Source organism: Leptonychotes weddellii, chromosome 9 (assembly GCF_054177405.1).
Source record: "Leptonychotes weddellii isolate Sample4059 chromosome 9, ASM5417740v2, whole genome shotgun sequence".
Classification (NCBI taxonomy): domain Eukaryota; kingdom Metazoa; phylum Chordata; class Mammalia; order Carnivora; family Phocidae; genus Leptonychotes; species Leptonychotes weddellii.
The window spans coordinates 10,532,794-10,548,596 of record NC_138377.1 but is presented as its reverse complement, the minus strand read 5'-3'; the positions used below and the strand labels follow the sequence as shown (position 1 = coordinate 10,548,596).

The 15,803-nt window shown below is 50.7% G+C and overlaps 1 protein-coding gene across 2 annotated transcripts in view; it reads right to left on the bottom strand.

The window, feature by feature from the left end:
* Window positions 1-267: 267 nt before the first annotated feature.
* FBLN5 (fibulin 5) overlaps window positions 268-15,803 on the bottom strand; it is a 76,088-nt gene continuing 60,552 nt past the window's right edge. For both annotated transcript variants that reach the window (XM_081830046.1, XM_081830045.1), the window contains exons 7-11: window positions 14,754-14,873; window positions 11,065-11,187; window positions 9,927-10,053; window positions 7,107-7,302; window positions 268-1,239 (exon numbers count right to left, since the gene is read on the bottom strand). In XM_081830046.1, the coding sequence (XP_081686172.1) occupies window positions 1,078-1,239; window positions 7,107-7,302; window positions 9,927-10,053; window positions 11,065-11,187; window positions 14,754-14,873 (728 nt within the window). In that variant the 3' untranslated portion in view covers window positions 268-1,077. The remainder of the gene's footprint in view (window positions 1,240-7,106; window positions 7,303-9,926; window positions 10,054-11,064; window positions 11,188-14,753; window positions 14,874-15,803) is intronic.

Below are 15,803 nucleotides of genomic sequence, written 5' to 3'. Positions count from 1 at the left end.
GTGTTCTGGAAGAGTACCTAGAAATAATTTACATGCCAGAGGGATGGTTGTTTTCTAATTGAATGAACAGGATTCAGGCTGATGCTAGCCCCTACCTTCCCCCACCTGCAGCCCTCTGCCCCGCCCCCAACTCGCCTGAGTTCTAAAGGACGATCAAGCTCTCCAGGGAGTGTTCAAGTCGGCGCACAATAAACAGGTTTAAAGAGAACTAGAACCAACCCTAAATGCTGAATTATCTACGATAGTCAAAATGAACCAAACACAAGATCTCTTCAAATATTTAATCAGTTTAGAGACCTCTGCCTTCCAACCCAGTTGGGTAAAAATTCTAAAGAAACACGATCAGGGGGTCCTCGAAGAAAACACTGGGGTAAAATGGAGAGGAGACTGGGTTTGGGAAGTCAGAACATAACATGTGTCTTAAGGCCTTTTTAAGGAATCCTACCACTTAATTTTTAAAAAATACTCAAAATGCACAAGAAAGGATTAAACAGTTATACAAATTTAAGGACAACGAAAACTTCTTTGATGGCCGAAAATGCCACACATGGTTTGGAAATAGACTCTTTAAAAACCCTTAGATCCTGCTGGGGTTTCTTTCCGTAGCCTTCTCTGTGCATACAAGAAGCGAACTAGCTACAGCCAAGGGGCCCGGTGAGCTCTCTGGGGGCCTCGGCAAAGAAGCGATCGGCGAGGGACAGAAAGAAGGCGTGGAAGAGGTGACAGGAAGCTGTTCACAGTCTTTGAACATGGACTCAGACCCCAGCGAGCCTAATCTATTTCCTTCGAAAAATATGAAAAGAAACTGAAGGCCTTGAAAAATCACCGTCGATCTCAGGTCAGGGTGCCAATAATACTTTCCGATAACTGCGTCGTAAGAATTAGGGGAAGCATGTCCTTCAGAGTGACGGGTCTACCATGCTATAGGCAGGCTCAGGACATCGGGCCGACTCCTCGGGAGACGGTCAGCAAGAAAAGCGTAACATCTGTCCCACTTTACTCTCCCTCTCGTTTCTTCTCTTCTCCTGTCCCTTGGTGCTGTTGAGAGGCAGTGTCAGCGGCCCCCCAGCCCGGGGCTCAGAACGGGTACTGGGACACATATATCCGCAGTCGGATCACGGAGCTGCCTCTGAAGTTGATGACGGTGTTGACAGTGATCATTTCCAAGTCCAGCTGGATGTCCCTCGGCCCTTTGATGGGGCGTGTCATCACCAGGGTGGCACTGATGGGACCGGTTTGCTGTGGGCAGAACCGGGGATACCAGTTAGACAAGGCCTGGCCAACGTAAGGGGACAGGTGAGCGGGACCCCAGAAGTGCTCAAGCAACATGGGAGAAGGTTGGGGAAAGCTGTCGGTTTTGGGGGGGTGGGGGGCGGGTGGCTCTCGTGCAATCACCAAAGCAGACGGCCAGGTGATCTGGCCTCAGGTGCCTCTGCAGCCCCAATCGGGGCACTCCCCTTACAGCCCTGCAGTCAAACTGGACCCCCTTGGTGCCGCATTCTCCCCTTGGCTTTGCCCACGTCCCACCTGGCTTTTTCCTGCTAACTCTCCAGGGCTGCCCCGAACTGTAATTCCTCAGAGGAGCATTCTCTACTTCCCCCAACCTCATTCAGGTTACCCTGGGACCCTCTGCCACTGCGCCCAGTCTGCCCAGGGTGGAAAGTTCTCATCGCTGTGCATCACCGTCCACACTAACCAGTCTATGTTGGATGTCTAAGTCCCTGCCAGACTACGAGCTCTGTAAGAGCCAGGACTGGGATCAGGTTTTTCACCGCTGTCCTCCCCCAGAACCCAGCCTGCTGCCAGGCACACGGTAGGTGCTCAGTAAATCTTATCTTGAATGAAATAATGAGGAACTGATGGAACTAACCGCATGTCATAGGGCTATCACTTCATTGCTCCGGGGGGCTCAGCTCTATAACGAGGGTTTGTACCAGATCACCAGTTCTCAAGCAAACAGCCTCCAATGCACCTGGGACATTTTTTCCTAAACCAACAATTCCAGGGACCCATTCCAAGATTTTCTGCTTGAGTGGATGTTTGGATAATGCCGGGGGAAAGTATAATTTGTTTACAGGCCTCCAGGTGGTTCTGACGTGCAGTCCCTGTGGGAGCTCCCATTAAACACCCTGTGGGTCCCTCCAGCCTCACCACCCCGTGACCCTAGTGCTATAGCCCTAATGATTTCTTGTGAGCTCTTCTCCTCCACTGAGTCTTGCTCTAAGACTTTTGAGGAGCTCAGCAGGGAGTCTACTTCTCTGCCTGCCGCTCCCCCTGCTTGTACATGCTTTCTCTCTCTCTCTGACAAATAAATACATAAAACCTTAAAAAGAAAAAAATTGAGAAGTGCTGATCTAGAAGCACAAGACCCAATCTGGGGATGCTGGCTGTCATACTAAAGGTATGTCTCATTATTTCCCTGTTTTCTAAATAAGCAAACCAAGGCCCAGTGAGGTTAAGCCATTACATAGGGTCACCAGCTAGTAGGGGCAGAGCTGCCCAATCCCAGGCCTTTTCCACGGCACACGATTATCAGAAGAGACTGCTGTGTGTTTTTACTTCTTCTCCCTAGCACTGCCCTTCAGGAGAGATGCTCATGGGTCCATGCAGTGGCCAGACAGTGGGCTCCTGGAGAGGACGTAGCGTGAGAGAATAGGAGATGCCGGGCTATCCCTTTCTATAAGCTGCAGAGCCCAGCACAGTGCCCAGAGACTGAAAGCAACAGGCTTGCAAAATCAAGAAGCCTGGCTTGCTGAAAGCCACACCAGGTGTTTTATCTGTCTCCATAAAGGGAGGGCTCCCCACAAAGATCCGACATCCCCAAGAGCTGCCACAAATAGGACAAGGGCGGGGCAGGCGGGTAGGTGCTGGCCAGGTACTGGGACCTCCCCTGTGCACTAGGCTATCAACAGCCTGACACCCATGCAATTTCCTCTTGGCATCCGCCGCCTCTGTTCCCGTCAGCATTGGCGAATTGGCACCTCCTTACACAGAGGACTTCCTTGTCGACTCCTGCAAAACTTCGGAGCACTGGGCCAGCATTTCAGAAGGGACAACCACACAGGGAAATGCCCATGGCATTTACATATACAAATACCTCACCAGCTTTCACTGTTTGCATGAATGAAGGCCAAGGGCTGAGGACCTTGAGCTGTGGGCGGCCCTCAGGAGGGAGATCTGCAGAGCTCAAGGTCCATGAGGGGACTGGAACGACTGGGACCTTCCAAGTTGTTCACTTGGGCTTTCCTGATAAAGATCTCCGGAGGGTCATTGCCTCTCCCATCTGGAAGGAACCCTAGAGGTCAGCGGGTCTGAGGTCCGCCCAGGGCCAGATCTGCAGCAGCCTGAGGAAGACCTGCCCATAAGCCCATGGGAGGACTCAAGCACCTGACAGGGGAGCCGGGGACAGCTACGTCCACTACTCATTAGGCTTTTGGGGCATAGTCAGGGCATTGATGAAAGAGGCCTCCCGAGAGTCCCTGCTCATTGGGAGGCTTCATGGTCACTGATGCAAAATGATGCTTATGATCCCAGGCGTTTGGCCATGACCTTTCGTACATCTCTTATTTAATCTTCATTACCCTACAATGTAAGTAGGTGAAGTACACTACAGAAAGTCACCAAACTAGCCCATGACACCAGAGTATCTGACCCCCCAAATCCTGCTCTGACCACTACGCTCTGTGATAAGGTCTCAGGACCTCTCAATTTCCTGACCACTCACCGCACGGACTCTACGGAAGAATCACCACCTTACACTGTAAACGTTGGCCTGGTGGCGTGGCCCCCTCCCCACTGGTGTGGGTTCCTCAGGGACGGAGGCCACATCCTGTTTGTTCCTGGACTCTCAGTGCCTGACTCAAAGCCGCATATGACACACTGCTGAATTTATGTTCGTGCTGGAAGAAGGGATGAGTGAGGCCGACCACTGCGAAAGCAGGTTGCAAACTGCCCACCCGACGTGCGTCTTCTTGGCCTTGCTCTCACACACGCTCGGGGCTGTTCTGAATCAACCCACGGGACGGCTCTGTCCGACTCAAGCAAGGAAGTCAGCTTGCCTTGGACATGCCACCTGATCCACACGTGTCACGGAGGAAACGTGTTTTGGCACAGTCTGAACCCCATGACCGTGCTCCTTCTTCTGGCCCTAATTGTGTCCCCGAGGCACCTGGCCAAGGCCAGTCAGCCACCACAGGCTGCCAACAGTGCTCGTGAAAGGGGCATGTGGGCGCGTGTGTGTGTACACATGCCTGTGTGTGCACGTGCGTGTGCGTGGTTTGCTGTGTGCTTGTAACACACTCGGCGAATCTCAGGGTGGGGAAGCCTGAATGGCCCTCAAGCTCCACCTCCCACACCACGCTCCAGGACCCGGGAGCTCACAGCCTCCTGTCAACAGTAGCAGCATCCATCACAGCAAAAACAACGCTATTGGGGGGGCCTGGGGGGCTCAGCCGTTTAAGCGTCTGACTCTTGGTTTCGGCTCAGGTCATGATCTCAGGGTCGTGAGATCAAGCCCCATGTTGGGCTCCAGGCTCAGTGTGGAGTCTGCTTGAGATTCTCTCTCCCTCTCCCTCTCTCCCTCTCCCGCTTGGGCTCCCGCGCTCTCTCTCTCAATAAATAAATAAAATCTTTAAAAAAAAGAAACAATGTTATCAATACAAAGTAACTAACACTTACTGAACACTTTCTACTATTACTAGAAGTTAAACTAGACTTTTCTTGTCATCTCAGTTTCTGCTGAATCCCAAAGCTAGAAGAGTAGGGGAAAAGACGCCACATCCTAAAGGGAAGTGTTAGAGAAGGGATAGATTTTGATACCCGCCTGCCTGGGTGCGAATCCTGCTCAGGTGCTTCCTAGCTGTGAGACCGTGGGCAGGTTCCTCAGCCTCTCTGTGCCTCAGTTGCTCACATCTGTAAGCTGGGACGGTCGCGCAGGCCCTGTGTCACAGGACTGTTGGAGGGAGGAAGGGAGTGACGTATGGGAGGCGGCTGGCGCGATGGCGGGCCCACGCCGAGCACTATACAGGATTTGCTGCCACTGTCCTTTGGGTAGTTCCTGTAGCCACGACTTGCGACGCAGTGGCCAGCCCCATCTGTTTCCCTCCCTCTCACCGCCATGCTGCATTAAACACGCTTACCAGCCCCACCTCAAGCCAGGGGGGGTTTCAAGAGAACTGTTCAGGGATGTGGGTCCTCTGGTGTTTTAAGAGTGCAGACAGCGGTGCCTGACTCTCCTGGAGAAGTCTACACACGACAGCCCAGATACCCGGAGCCGTGGGGGCGGGCAAGGGCTGTTAGGGTCTTGCCAGAAACATATTAGCATACAGGCAAGATACCAGCCCCTGGGACCTTTTCTAATCCGTTCTAACCGGGGCTTCTGAGACTCCCCTGTTTTTAGACCATCCCAGCCCCAGAGGCAAGGACTGGAAGATTCTGCCTGGAGATAGGGAGAGGGAGGTGGAGACCTCAGATACGCTGTCCTCTCACAAGCCCTGGGGGTGGGCGGCTCCCTTCAAAGTGGAGAAGCTTCCATGGGCCTAGAGATCCTCACAGTGCCCCTGGAGGACTGCATGCTGTATTTGTTAGAAATGCAGGTTCCTGGGTAGAGTGGGCTGAATAATGGCCCCCAGAGATCTCAGGCCCTGTAAATAGATCCCCAGAACCTGTAAATATTACCTTATAAGAAAAAGGGATCTCGGGGGTCGCCTGGGTGGCTCAGTTGGTTAAGCGTCTGCCTTCGGCTCAGGTCATGATCCCAGGGTCCTGGGACTGAGCCCCTCATTGGGCTCCCTGCTCGGGGGGAGCCTACTTCTCCCTCTCCCACTCCCCCTGCTTGTGTTCCCTCTCTCGCTGTCTCTCTCTCTCTCTGTCAAATAAATAAATAAATAAAATCTTTAAAAAAAAAAGAAAAAGAGATGTCGGCCTGTGATTAAGTGAAGGATCTTGGCGCGGGGAGATTATCCTGGATTATCTGGGCAGGCCCTCAATCCAATCACACAGGAGACAGAGAGAGACAGGGAGATTTGATACACACAGAACCAGAGCAGTGTGACCTCGGAGGCAGAGACTAAAGGGACATGGCCACAAGCCAAGAAACGCCGGCCGTGGCCGGAAACTGAAGGAAGCAAGGAAGGGTCTCTCCCCTAGAGCTCTGGAGGGAATCCGCCTCTGGGACAGCTTGGTTTCTGCTCAGTGAACGTGATTTCGGGCTCCTGGCTTCCAGAACGGCGTGAAAACAAATTTCTGTTGTCTTAAGGCACCAAGTTGTGGTAATTTGTCACAGCAACGATAGAAAACTGATACACTAGGCCCCAACCACCGTCTTCTGAAAGAGATTCTCCGGAGAGGAAGCCCGGCAATCCGTTCTTTGGACAAGCGCCCCAATTCACACTGAAATGTGAGCAGGGGTCTCCAAAGAGGCGCAGCCATCCCAGGGTGGCAGGCGATGAAGCTCAGTGACGTGGGGGCACAGGATTACGTGTGTGTAATTAACAAAGAGGCGAGTATATTTTAGGACGTGTGTTCTAAAATGTTTTCCTGATACGCCATCCAGTCAAACTTTCTACGACGACAGAAATGTTCTTTATCTGAGCTGTATGAGCAGCCACAGGCGACCACTGAGCACTTGAAATGTGGCTAGTGCCACGGAAGAACCTAATTTTTCATTTCATTTCATTTCAATTCATTTATCCCAAGAGCCCCCAAGGTGACTCTGCTGGACATCACAGATGGCGCCCACTTCTGTGAGGCAAGCCTTTATATTGGCCAGTTTCTGGAAGTGTGTAGTAGGCAATAAATATTTGTCAAATGAGCGGATGGATAATTGGATATGTGAGTGCCTCCTCCAGGCAGGACAGAAGATTGCATCTTGGCCTGACTTCTCATGATGCAGACGATGAGGATCCGGAAGCTCATAAAAGAGAAGCAGTTTTCACAAAGCCGCCCAGAAAGTCATAAGGTTCAGAACCTCGAAGTCCCGACCCCCACCCACTCCCCTGTTGTCTCTTCACACCCGCCCCTCCTAGCTGCTCTCTGAGCTGTTCCTAGAAGCACGCGCCAGGCTAACAACACAAGCATTGTTAAAGACGGTGACCATCCCCTCTTACCCGCATATAGAATTCTCTGCCCTCGTTCCCAGACTTGATCTGGAAAATGTAATAAGCCCCAGGGTAGCGGGTCGTGGCTTGCATTTGGAAGATGTCAGCAGGAACGGAGCGTCCTGACACCACATCCATATCCCGGTACAGGATGGTAAAGGGCTGGTCTCTGCAGCCAGGATTCTCAGCAGGACACATACAGCGGCTGTTGGGAAGGGAAATCATGCGAGAATGTGGTAAATCCTTTCCAGATGCTCCTTGTACCTACTTCCTCCCTTAAAACACTGAAAAGGAGGCTACCCCATTTTTAACATCTGAATGCTGTAATTGTAGATCCTCTCTGCCCCTGGGTCTCCGTCTAAAAACTCACCAGGGTGTAGGTGAGCTCTCTGTGTCCTAGAGAGTGGCCTATTCTGACCAATCAGATATTCCTGCTACTAGAGTATTAGCCTTAGATGTCTGGTTTGCAGAATGCTGGCACATTCTCTAATGCACTTCACATCTGTCATGTATTTATTTGGCAAAATGCGTCACTGGTCACATCACCCTTCACTTCCCCAGATATACATACTCATAAAAAAATTCTAAAAGTAAGAAATCACATGAGATTGACAGGAACTGGGTGGTCCTTGGACATTCTCTGTAGTACTTAGCACGGTCTGTGGAGAACATCACTTCATCTTTTCATTTGATAAACAAGAGCTTAGAACTCACTAAATTCACTATAAGACACAGTGTTAGACACTGGAATTGGAAGGATCAATAAGATCCTGACCTCAAACAGTTCATCTTCTAGTAGGAGAAATAAATCAGGGACAAAAATATCTCTACTACAAACGGCTAATTTGAAACGCTAGTAACAACACTGTCATAACATGAAACCATTGACTCTCTTTCCCAAGGAAGGCCTGTTGTAGACGCCCCTCGATGTCTCCCTAACCGCTCAGATCTCTCACCTCATCCCTGAGATTCCCCCTAGGGGTCAGAGTTCACAACAGGATGAGGTACGCCTGTAGGTACGTTGCCTCGATGGGCAGAACTGAGAGTCAGCCTTGCCTCGTTTCTGTTGCTCTCCCCAAACTTCTGATCTCTCTTCAAAACATTGGTTGGTTCTATCTCCAAAATACAGTCCAAGTCCAACCACCTTCACCACCCCCTTTATCACAGCCTTGTCGTTCAGGCTACCATCAGGTCTGACCCGGCCCTCTGGGATGGCCTTCTAAGAGGTCCCTCCCCCTTCAATCCATTACATGGCAGCCAGAGCGCCCATGGTCAAAAAGCCAGATTCTGTCTCTGCCCTGCTTGAAGATTCTCCAGTGACAACCCCTTGCAACGTGAGTAAAAACTAAACACCCACTTTAGCCTGTAAGACCTATGGGGTCTGGCCTCTGTCAATTTCCCTCCGATCACTGCCCACTTCACTCACCAGGCTGCAACAATTGGACCTCCTCCGTTCCCTGAAGACATCGAGCTCTCCACCACTTTGTAGCCTTTGCACATGCTGTCCCCTCTGCTCTTCTACCCTCTGTCAACATCGACTCATTTTCCCATTCCAGCCCAAATGTCACTTCCTCGGAGAAGCTTTCAGACTCCCCAGTCTAGACCAAGTCCAACCTACATTTGCCTTTTATAAATTCCCATTCCTCCGGCTCATAGCACCTATCCCAATCTGTGGTTATGTTTTCATTGATGGGACAATTTGCTTAATGTCTTTCTCCTCCACTATCAGGAGAGCAAAAACCACGGTGCCCGGCACAGGTGTTGGCCACGTAACAGGAGCTCGACTAACACCGAATAAAGGAACGTATAAAAATAATTTCCGAAGTTTTGTTTTTTAAGGCCGATCAAAATAGCCGAGCCAAAATGTCCCTGGTGGCCAAATGGCCCCTTAAAATGTCACGCGTCACACAGAAAAGACTGCTTCCTAAATTAAGAAGCTTGGAGGAGGGCCTGATGACGGAGGGCAGCTGAAGAGGATCACAAACAGCTGGGGGAGGTGGCACTGCAGCTAAGATCTGAAAGATGGGGCGGGTCCATCTACGTGGCAGTGGGAGAAATGCCTTCCATATGGTGGAAGTGGGTGCGTGAAAGTCGGGAGGCTGGCCGCTCCAGGGTGTGGGTAAAGGTGAGGGCAAGTCCCATGCAGGTTGGCAGGGGCACAGGACACACGGACAAGGACATGAGCTGGAAGGAGGCGGCTGGCGTCAGAAGGAACAGGTCCTGGAGGCAGGCAGTTTTCAGCTGCATGCCACGGACCTCCCCGGCCACCCTGGCTCAGGGCTGTGCATTGAACTGGGTCAGTCCCTGGCTACAGACAAGGGCAGCCCCGAGGATCCCAGGAAGAACCAGCAAATGCGAGCCGAGAGAGCAGCCTGACACTCCTCTCTGCCCCAAAGGACCCTGGAACCAGAAACCAAAGGGTTGCTAGAAGCACAGCTCTCAGCATCGAGGGAAACTGTCTGCAAGGACCAACCCCCCACACCCCGCCCGCCCCTGCTTTGTCCTCTTTTGCCAGTTTTTGTTTGGAGCAGGAAGCACCCTGCTAAGCCATGAATGGCTCTTAGATGCTGCTTTCCTTAGAGGACCAGACCGATGTGTCTGATTCATCCCTTTATCTCCAGTGCAAGGAATGGGTGTTGCTCAGGGTAGTAAATGTGTGGCCGGAAGAAGGGAGGGCAGATGTACCTGTGTGTGTGTGTGTGTGTGTGTGTGTGTGTGTATGAGTGTGTGGTAGGCAATAGGCCAGGCAGGGGCACTCTTCTCTACACCACACTGGCAGCCTCCTGACCCAGGCCCCTCACTCATGTTCCCATTTCTCAAATGACTTACTTATCACTAATCCGCAGATAAGGCTCCTCGCAGCGGATGGGGTCAATGCACTTGAAGCCCCCCTGCAAATTGTAGCAAGTCTGCTGCAGGTTACACGTGTGGTTTCCGTGCTCACACTCGTTGATATCTGAAATGCAGATAAGAGGCTGAAATAGGACAGCGCTTCCCAGGTGTGTGTGTGTGGTGGGAGCAGCCTGGGTCTTTACTGCAGAACTGCATTGTCCACTGTGATAGCTACTGGCCACGGGTGGCTACTGAGCCCTGGAAATGGGGCTAGTGCAAGGTGAGATGTGCTGTAAATGGAAAAGACACACAGATCTTGGCCACGCGGTACAAAAAGGAATGCAATATCTCATCAATAGTTTTTACACTGAGCACATGTTGGGATGATAACATTGTACATGTGTTGCATTAAAAAGATATATTCTTAAAATTAATTTTACCTATTTTTTTTTATTTCTATATGGCTCCTATTTGTAGCTGACTTGATATTTCTATTGCCCAGCACTGCCATGGAGAATTCTTGCTTGGTGTTCAGGTGAGGTAGGTTCAAGGAGCTGAAATGGGTCAGTGGCTCAGCTCCTAGCCTCTCCGCTGGCCCCAGTGGGTGGACCAGGGGCTGGGAATCAACCCAAGCAGCCGGTCTGAAGGAGACCTACACAGGCCTTCACAGCCTGGGATCCTGACCCTTTGGGGGACACACAGTCAGATGTGTGAGTTTCCCTGGCTTCCGCTCTCTAGGGAACCAGTAGAGAAATGCTAACTAGGCTACTCTCCAGGGGCCGTGACAAAGCCTGGACCATGGTCCATGAGTGGGGCCAGGCCACAAGAAGCCTTGGTTGGGTCTGGAGGAGTCCTCTGAGGGGTCGCAGAGATCCGCCTTGGAGGCCGGACAGGCCACCTCTACCTGTGGAGTTCATGACAGAAGCGAGAGTACCCGTGTCCTTTCTGAGGCCAAAGTGTGGGTCACAGGACGGGAAGGCCAGTCATCCTGGCCAGAGCCTGCCACTCTGGGAGCCACTGGAACCCACTCATGCCCTCATCCCTGCCACCTTCCCTAGATGAAGACATCCAGGTGACCCCCTAAGCCAGCCCCTCCTCACACCTCCCCCAGCCAGGCCCCTCTGGACAGCCTTACCTTGGCAGCTTCGGTTGTCATCCAAAAGAATGTATCCAGGGGGACAGGAGCAGAAGTATGTGCCGGGCTGATTCACACACTCGTGTTGGCAGAGGAACTCAGAGAAGCTGCACTCATCCATATCTGGGGGTGACAAGTCACACCTGCTGCTTATAATCAGACTACCTGGGGATGGGGGCTTAGTGGTTTTCTTCTCTAACTCCCACGCCCTCCTGACACATATGACGGCACATTTGTGGCTACAAAGTTGCCATTTTACTTCTTGCACACTCGGGTGACGGGGAGCTCACTACCTACTGAGGAAGCCTACCGACATTTGGACAGCTCTAATTGTTAGCATGTTCTTCCCTATAGGGAGCTGAAATCTGTCTCCATCAAACTTCCCACACGTCTACCTCTGGCGCAGCTACATTATCTACTCATTACAGACTCATTTTGCCCAGTAGGTAAATGTACCTTCCACTTCTAGAGGTGGGATTTGTTTGCCCACTGGAGTTTTCTGGGTGCAGAGCTCTTCTCCAAAACCCAAAAAAACATTCCCTTGGCCCAGTCTTCTGAAAGGGCAACTTTACCAGTGCCAATGGCCCTCTATTCACCCCAAAGTTGAGAAACAATATTATTTCTAAAGTCACAACTGAAAGGGACATATCCGGGAGGCCAGGGATGTCCATTATATTAAAATGTCTTTGTGTCCAAAAATCTCCTTGAAAGAGAAAACTCTGGAGTGGCCCGGGTTGGGCGAGCGTATCATCCCTGGGTGGCCCGCCGGCCTCAGGAGGTCGCTGGGACCTGGGAAGCTAGAGCTGGGCCACCTTCCAGCTGCAGAGGTGGGGATGTGAAGGAAGAGCCATTGACCATGTTGGCCGTGGCAGCCAATGCAGAGGGCGGTTCCGAAGAGCCAGCTCTTCATTGCACACAGAGTTTGGCAACAGAGCCCCCGTTTGAGCCTCATTCGAGAGGCGCGCCAAAGAAAACATGTTTTTCTTTCATTTGTTGTTTCCCGAAAACTTGCTTTCCCTAGTTTCCCCATGTGACATGTCCTCGGATTGCTCTTTCACTCACAGACCACTGGTGGCTGGAATCACCCAGGGAGGGTGTCAGCGCAAATAAGGCAGCTTCCCTACCGCTGGCTCATTCTGGGTGTGACATGCCTAACTGCCTCTCCCATCAGAGAAGGAGAAACTCCTTCCCGTCTCTCCCAGGGGTCTCCAGGCAAGGGGTTCAGAGCCAGTGGAACCGCGATGCTGATGTGAAAAGTTAAAACATGCTCAGTGAGGCAAGATATGCTTCTGGCAACTCCTCTCCCCCTCCCCTGGGACCTTGTAGAGTCCCAGGGCTCGGGCCCCAGCCCATCAACACAGGGTGTCCCCCTTGATCTCGGTCATGTTTGTAGATTCTGGTCCATACCTCCGGTAGAAGCAGTAATATAAACCTGCAGCTCCCGAGTGCTTGCGATGTACCAAGGGCTGGGTTAAATGTTTCAAATCCCTCATTTTTTTTTTAAGATATTATTTGTAAGTCATTTTAAGTAATCTCTCTACCAATGTAGGGCTCAGACTCACAACCCCGAGATCAAGCGTCGCACCCTCCACCGACTGAGCCAGCCGGGCGCCCCGTGCCTCATCTGATTTAATCCTCGCCTCAGCCCTATGAAGGAAGCGCTATTATTAGCTACGTTTTACAGAGGAAAAATTGAGGCTTACAGAGGTTAGGTAGCTTGACTAAGTTCGCAGATAACGAGCAAGCAGCAAACCTGGGATTTGAAGCCAGCCAGCCAGCCTCCAGATCCTACGACGGGTCAGCACAATGCTGTAATGTCTCCCTGAGTGATCATGCTCAGGACTTAAAATCAGTGGATTTGAGGGGTTCCAAGGTTGGGGGCATCCCCTAAGTAGGACTGGCTCCAGGGCAGATGGAGAGGGCAGCACCCACCTCCACCTCCTGTTGGGTAGGGAGGGGCCCTAAATGGGCCAGGGGTCACTCTAAGTCTTAGAAACGGGGGGCGTCATGGTGAACATGGGGAAGATGGTGATTTCGGATAAAGTGCGTCAACTGAAAATCCTTGCCACACCACCAAGGATGTAAACTCTCTGAAAAGCCAGAAGTCTCTCACACTTACACCTAGAAAAAGTCAACTAACATGGAACAACACTTAGGCACACCAGCTTTTTTCATCTTTATGACCACCCTATTGCCTTGGCCAAGGAAAGAGCTAGAATTTGAACCCAGCTCCGTCTGGGTCCAGTCACCCTCCTATACCACCTCTGCAGATGGTCAATAAACACCTGTGGAGGTGCAGAAACAACTAATTTTGTCTCAACAAATATTTGTGGAGAAACAAATAATCCCATCTCATAATGCTAAACGTTCCCCCTCTTAGGCCCTTGGCCCAGATTCCCCAAGAAGTGCCATGGGAGGAACTGAAATCTAGGAAGAAAGTAGCTTTCCATGCCTGAAGGTATTTTATTAGTTTCTGGGACTGACATTTAATCCATTTAAAGCTCTCTCTGCAACTGCATTCTTGGGGCTCCGGCTCTCTGGGCCCCAGGGAGAGGTGCTCAGTTGTTCAGAGAACTCTGTCCCCAGAACAACCCAGTCCTCAGTGAGGCTACCAGACAAGTTTCATTCATGACCTGGGTCAGTTCCTGTCACAGTGAAACCCAGGATTAAGAAACTTTCCATTCAGCAGGACAAAAAGATTTTCACGCCTTAGGGTATGGTTTCTTTATTTTGAAAAATACAGTGAAGCATCGTTAATTTGGACTGTGCTAACTCACAGCTGCTCATCATGCCAAAAGTGGACAGAATGGAGTTTACTTTAATCCAGCATTTACAAAAAACAAGGAAAGAAGGGAAGGAAGGAAGAATGGAAGAAAGAATGAGCTGTACATGGCTCTGTGCGGGATGCTACAGGGATTTATAGGAGTAAAATGCCATCCCTGTTCTCAAGAGTTTGTAAGAGTTTACAAGTTTCTTGTTACAAGGTTTAATAAGAAAATTATAATAGAGTTCACAAGACAGCACTGGCAGAGAATCATAGCTTCTTGGTCTTGGAAGGAATTTATAAAAGGTCAACAAAGCCACCATATTATGTTCTCACAAATTATTACGAATTAATTAATGCAATGTTCAATCATTTGTTCACTGCTTTGAGAACTGTTGACTGTATGCATGTTATGTGCCAGTCCTGAAACTAGGCACTGATTATTTGTAGAGATTTTAGAAGTTCACAAAGTATTTTCACTTACCCATATGATCTCACTCATTCCGTGCGCCCGCCAACGCTACCCTGTGAGATACGCTATTATACCAAAGTCATTTCCCTCGACAAGCACTATCTATGCTAGCCCCAGGACTCGTCAGTGCTGGGCAGGCACAGATAATTCAAACCAACTCACAGAATTGGGCAACTCCTTTCCCTCTTCAACCCCATGTCAGACCCTAAAGGCAGCTCTATTGGTTTTTGCGTTAAGGGTCAAATGACAAGGGAGGGGACTCTACTCCACCTTTCGGGAAGTGACTCGTCTCTGCTTTGTGTGGCTGTGACCCCACTGGACTGGGAAACGTCCCAAACTGGGGATGTGTCTGGGAAAGGAGAGGAAACACCTGTAAAGGGAGCCCTTGTCCTCCGCCCCTCACCCCTGCGCCCCTTGGACAGATGGAAGTCTCCAAATGCCAAAGCCCATTACCACTGCAATGAACACCGTCATCCTCAAGTTCATATCCTGGGTCACAGCGGCAGATGAAAGAGCCATAGGTGTTGACACAAGTTTGCACGCAGGGGTTCTCTGTGGCACACTCGTTCACGTCTAGGGAAAGCAAAAGCACATACATCACTGACCATTCCCACAACAGAACATCCCCACTGACGAGGCAGAAAATGCACTGGCAACAAAATCTACTGGTACCAGGAGACCAGACTCACAGGTGCCAACGTGGATCTTCATCCGGGACCTCTTAGATCTAGAGCTCAGACCCCAGAGTGTTCACCGGAGGGCCAGGGTCTCCATTCACATGTCCCTCCTTGCTCACAAGTTGTTCACGAGTTGGTCAGGGTAGAAACAACTCGTACATACATCCTGTCCATGTGGGTACATGTACACACATACCCCTCCTAGTAAGTCCAGTCCCCACAGGATTTCCAGGCAACATCAGCTCTTTCCCATCGTCTGATGCGTTCTATCACTGATTAGCTCTTCCCTCACCCCTGCTGACTTTGAATTTTCAGGTAAACAGATAAATAACCATGACCATTCTAATAATAACTCTTTCCTTGCCACACCACCACCAAAATTCCTATGTTGAAGCCCTAACCCCCAACGTGACTGGATTTGGAGATGGGGACTTGGGGAGGTGATTAAGGTTAAATGAGGTCATACAGGTGGGACCCCCATGATGGGATTAGTGCCCTTATAAGAAGGGACACCAGAGAGCTTGCTGTGGCTCCCTCTGTCTTGTGAGCACACGGTGAGAAGGCAGCCGTCCTCAGGCCAGGAAGGGAGCCCTCATAAACACCCGTCCATGCTGGCATCTTGATCCTGAAATCCTCGCCTCAAGAACTAGGAGAAAATAAATTTCTGTGGTTTAAGCCACTCAATCTGGTATTTTGTCACAGCCACCTGAGCTAAGACAATTACTCATAAGCAATGTCACTCATTATTACAAAAGGATCTCACACTTACCAAATCCTTACAAGGACCACTGCCCCATGTTACAAGTTCAGTGCGTTAGGGAGAGGA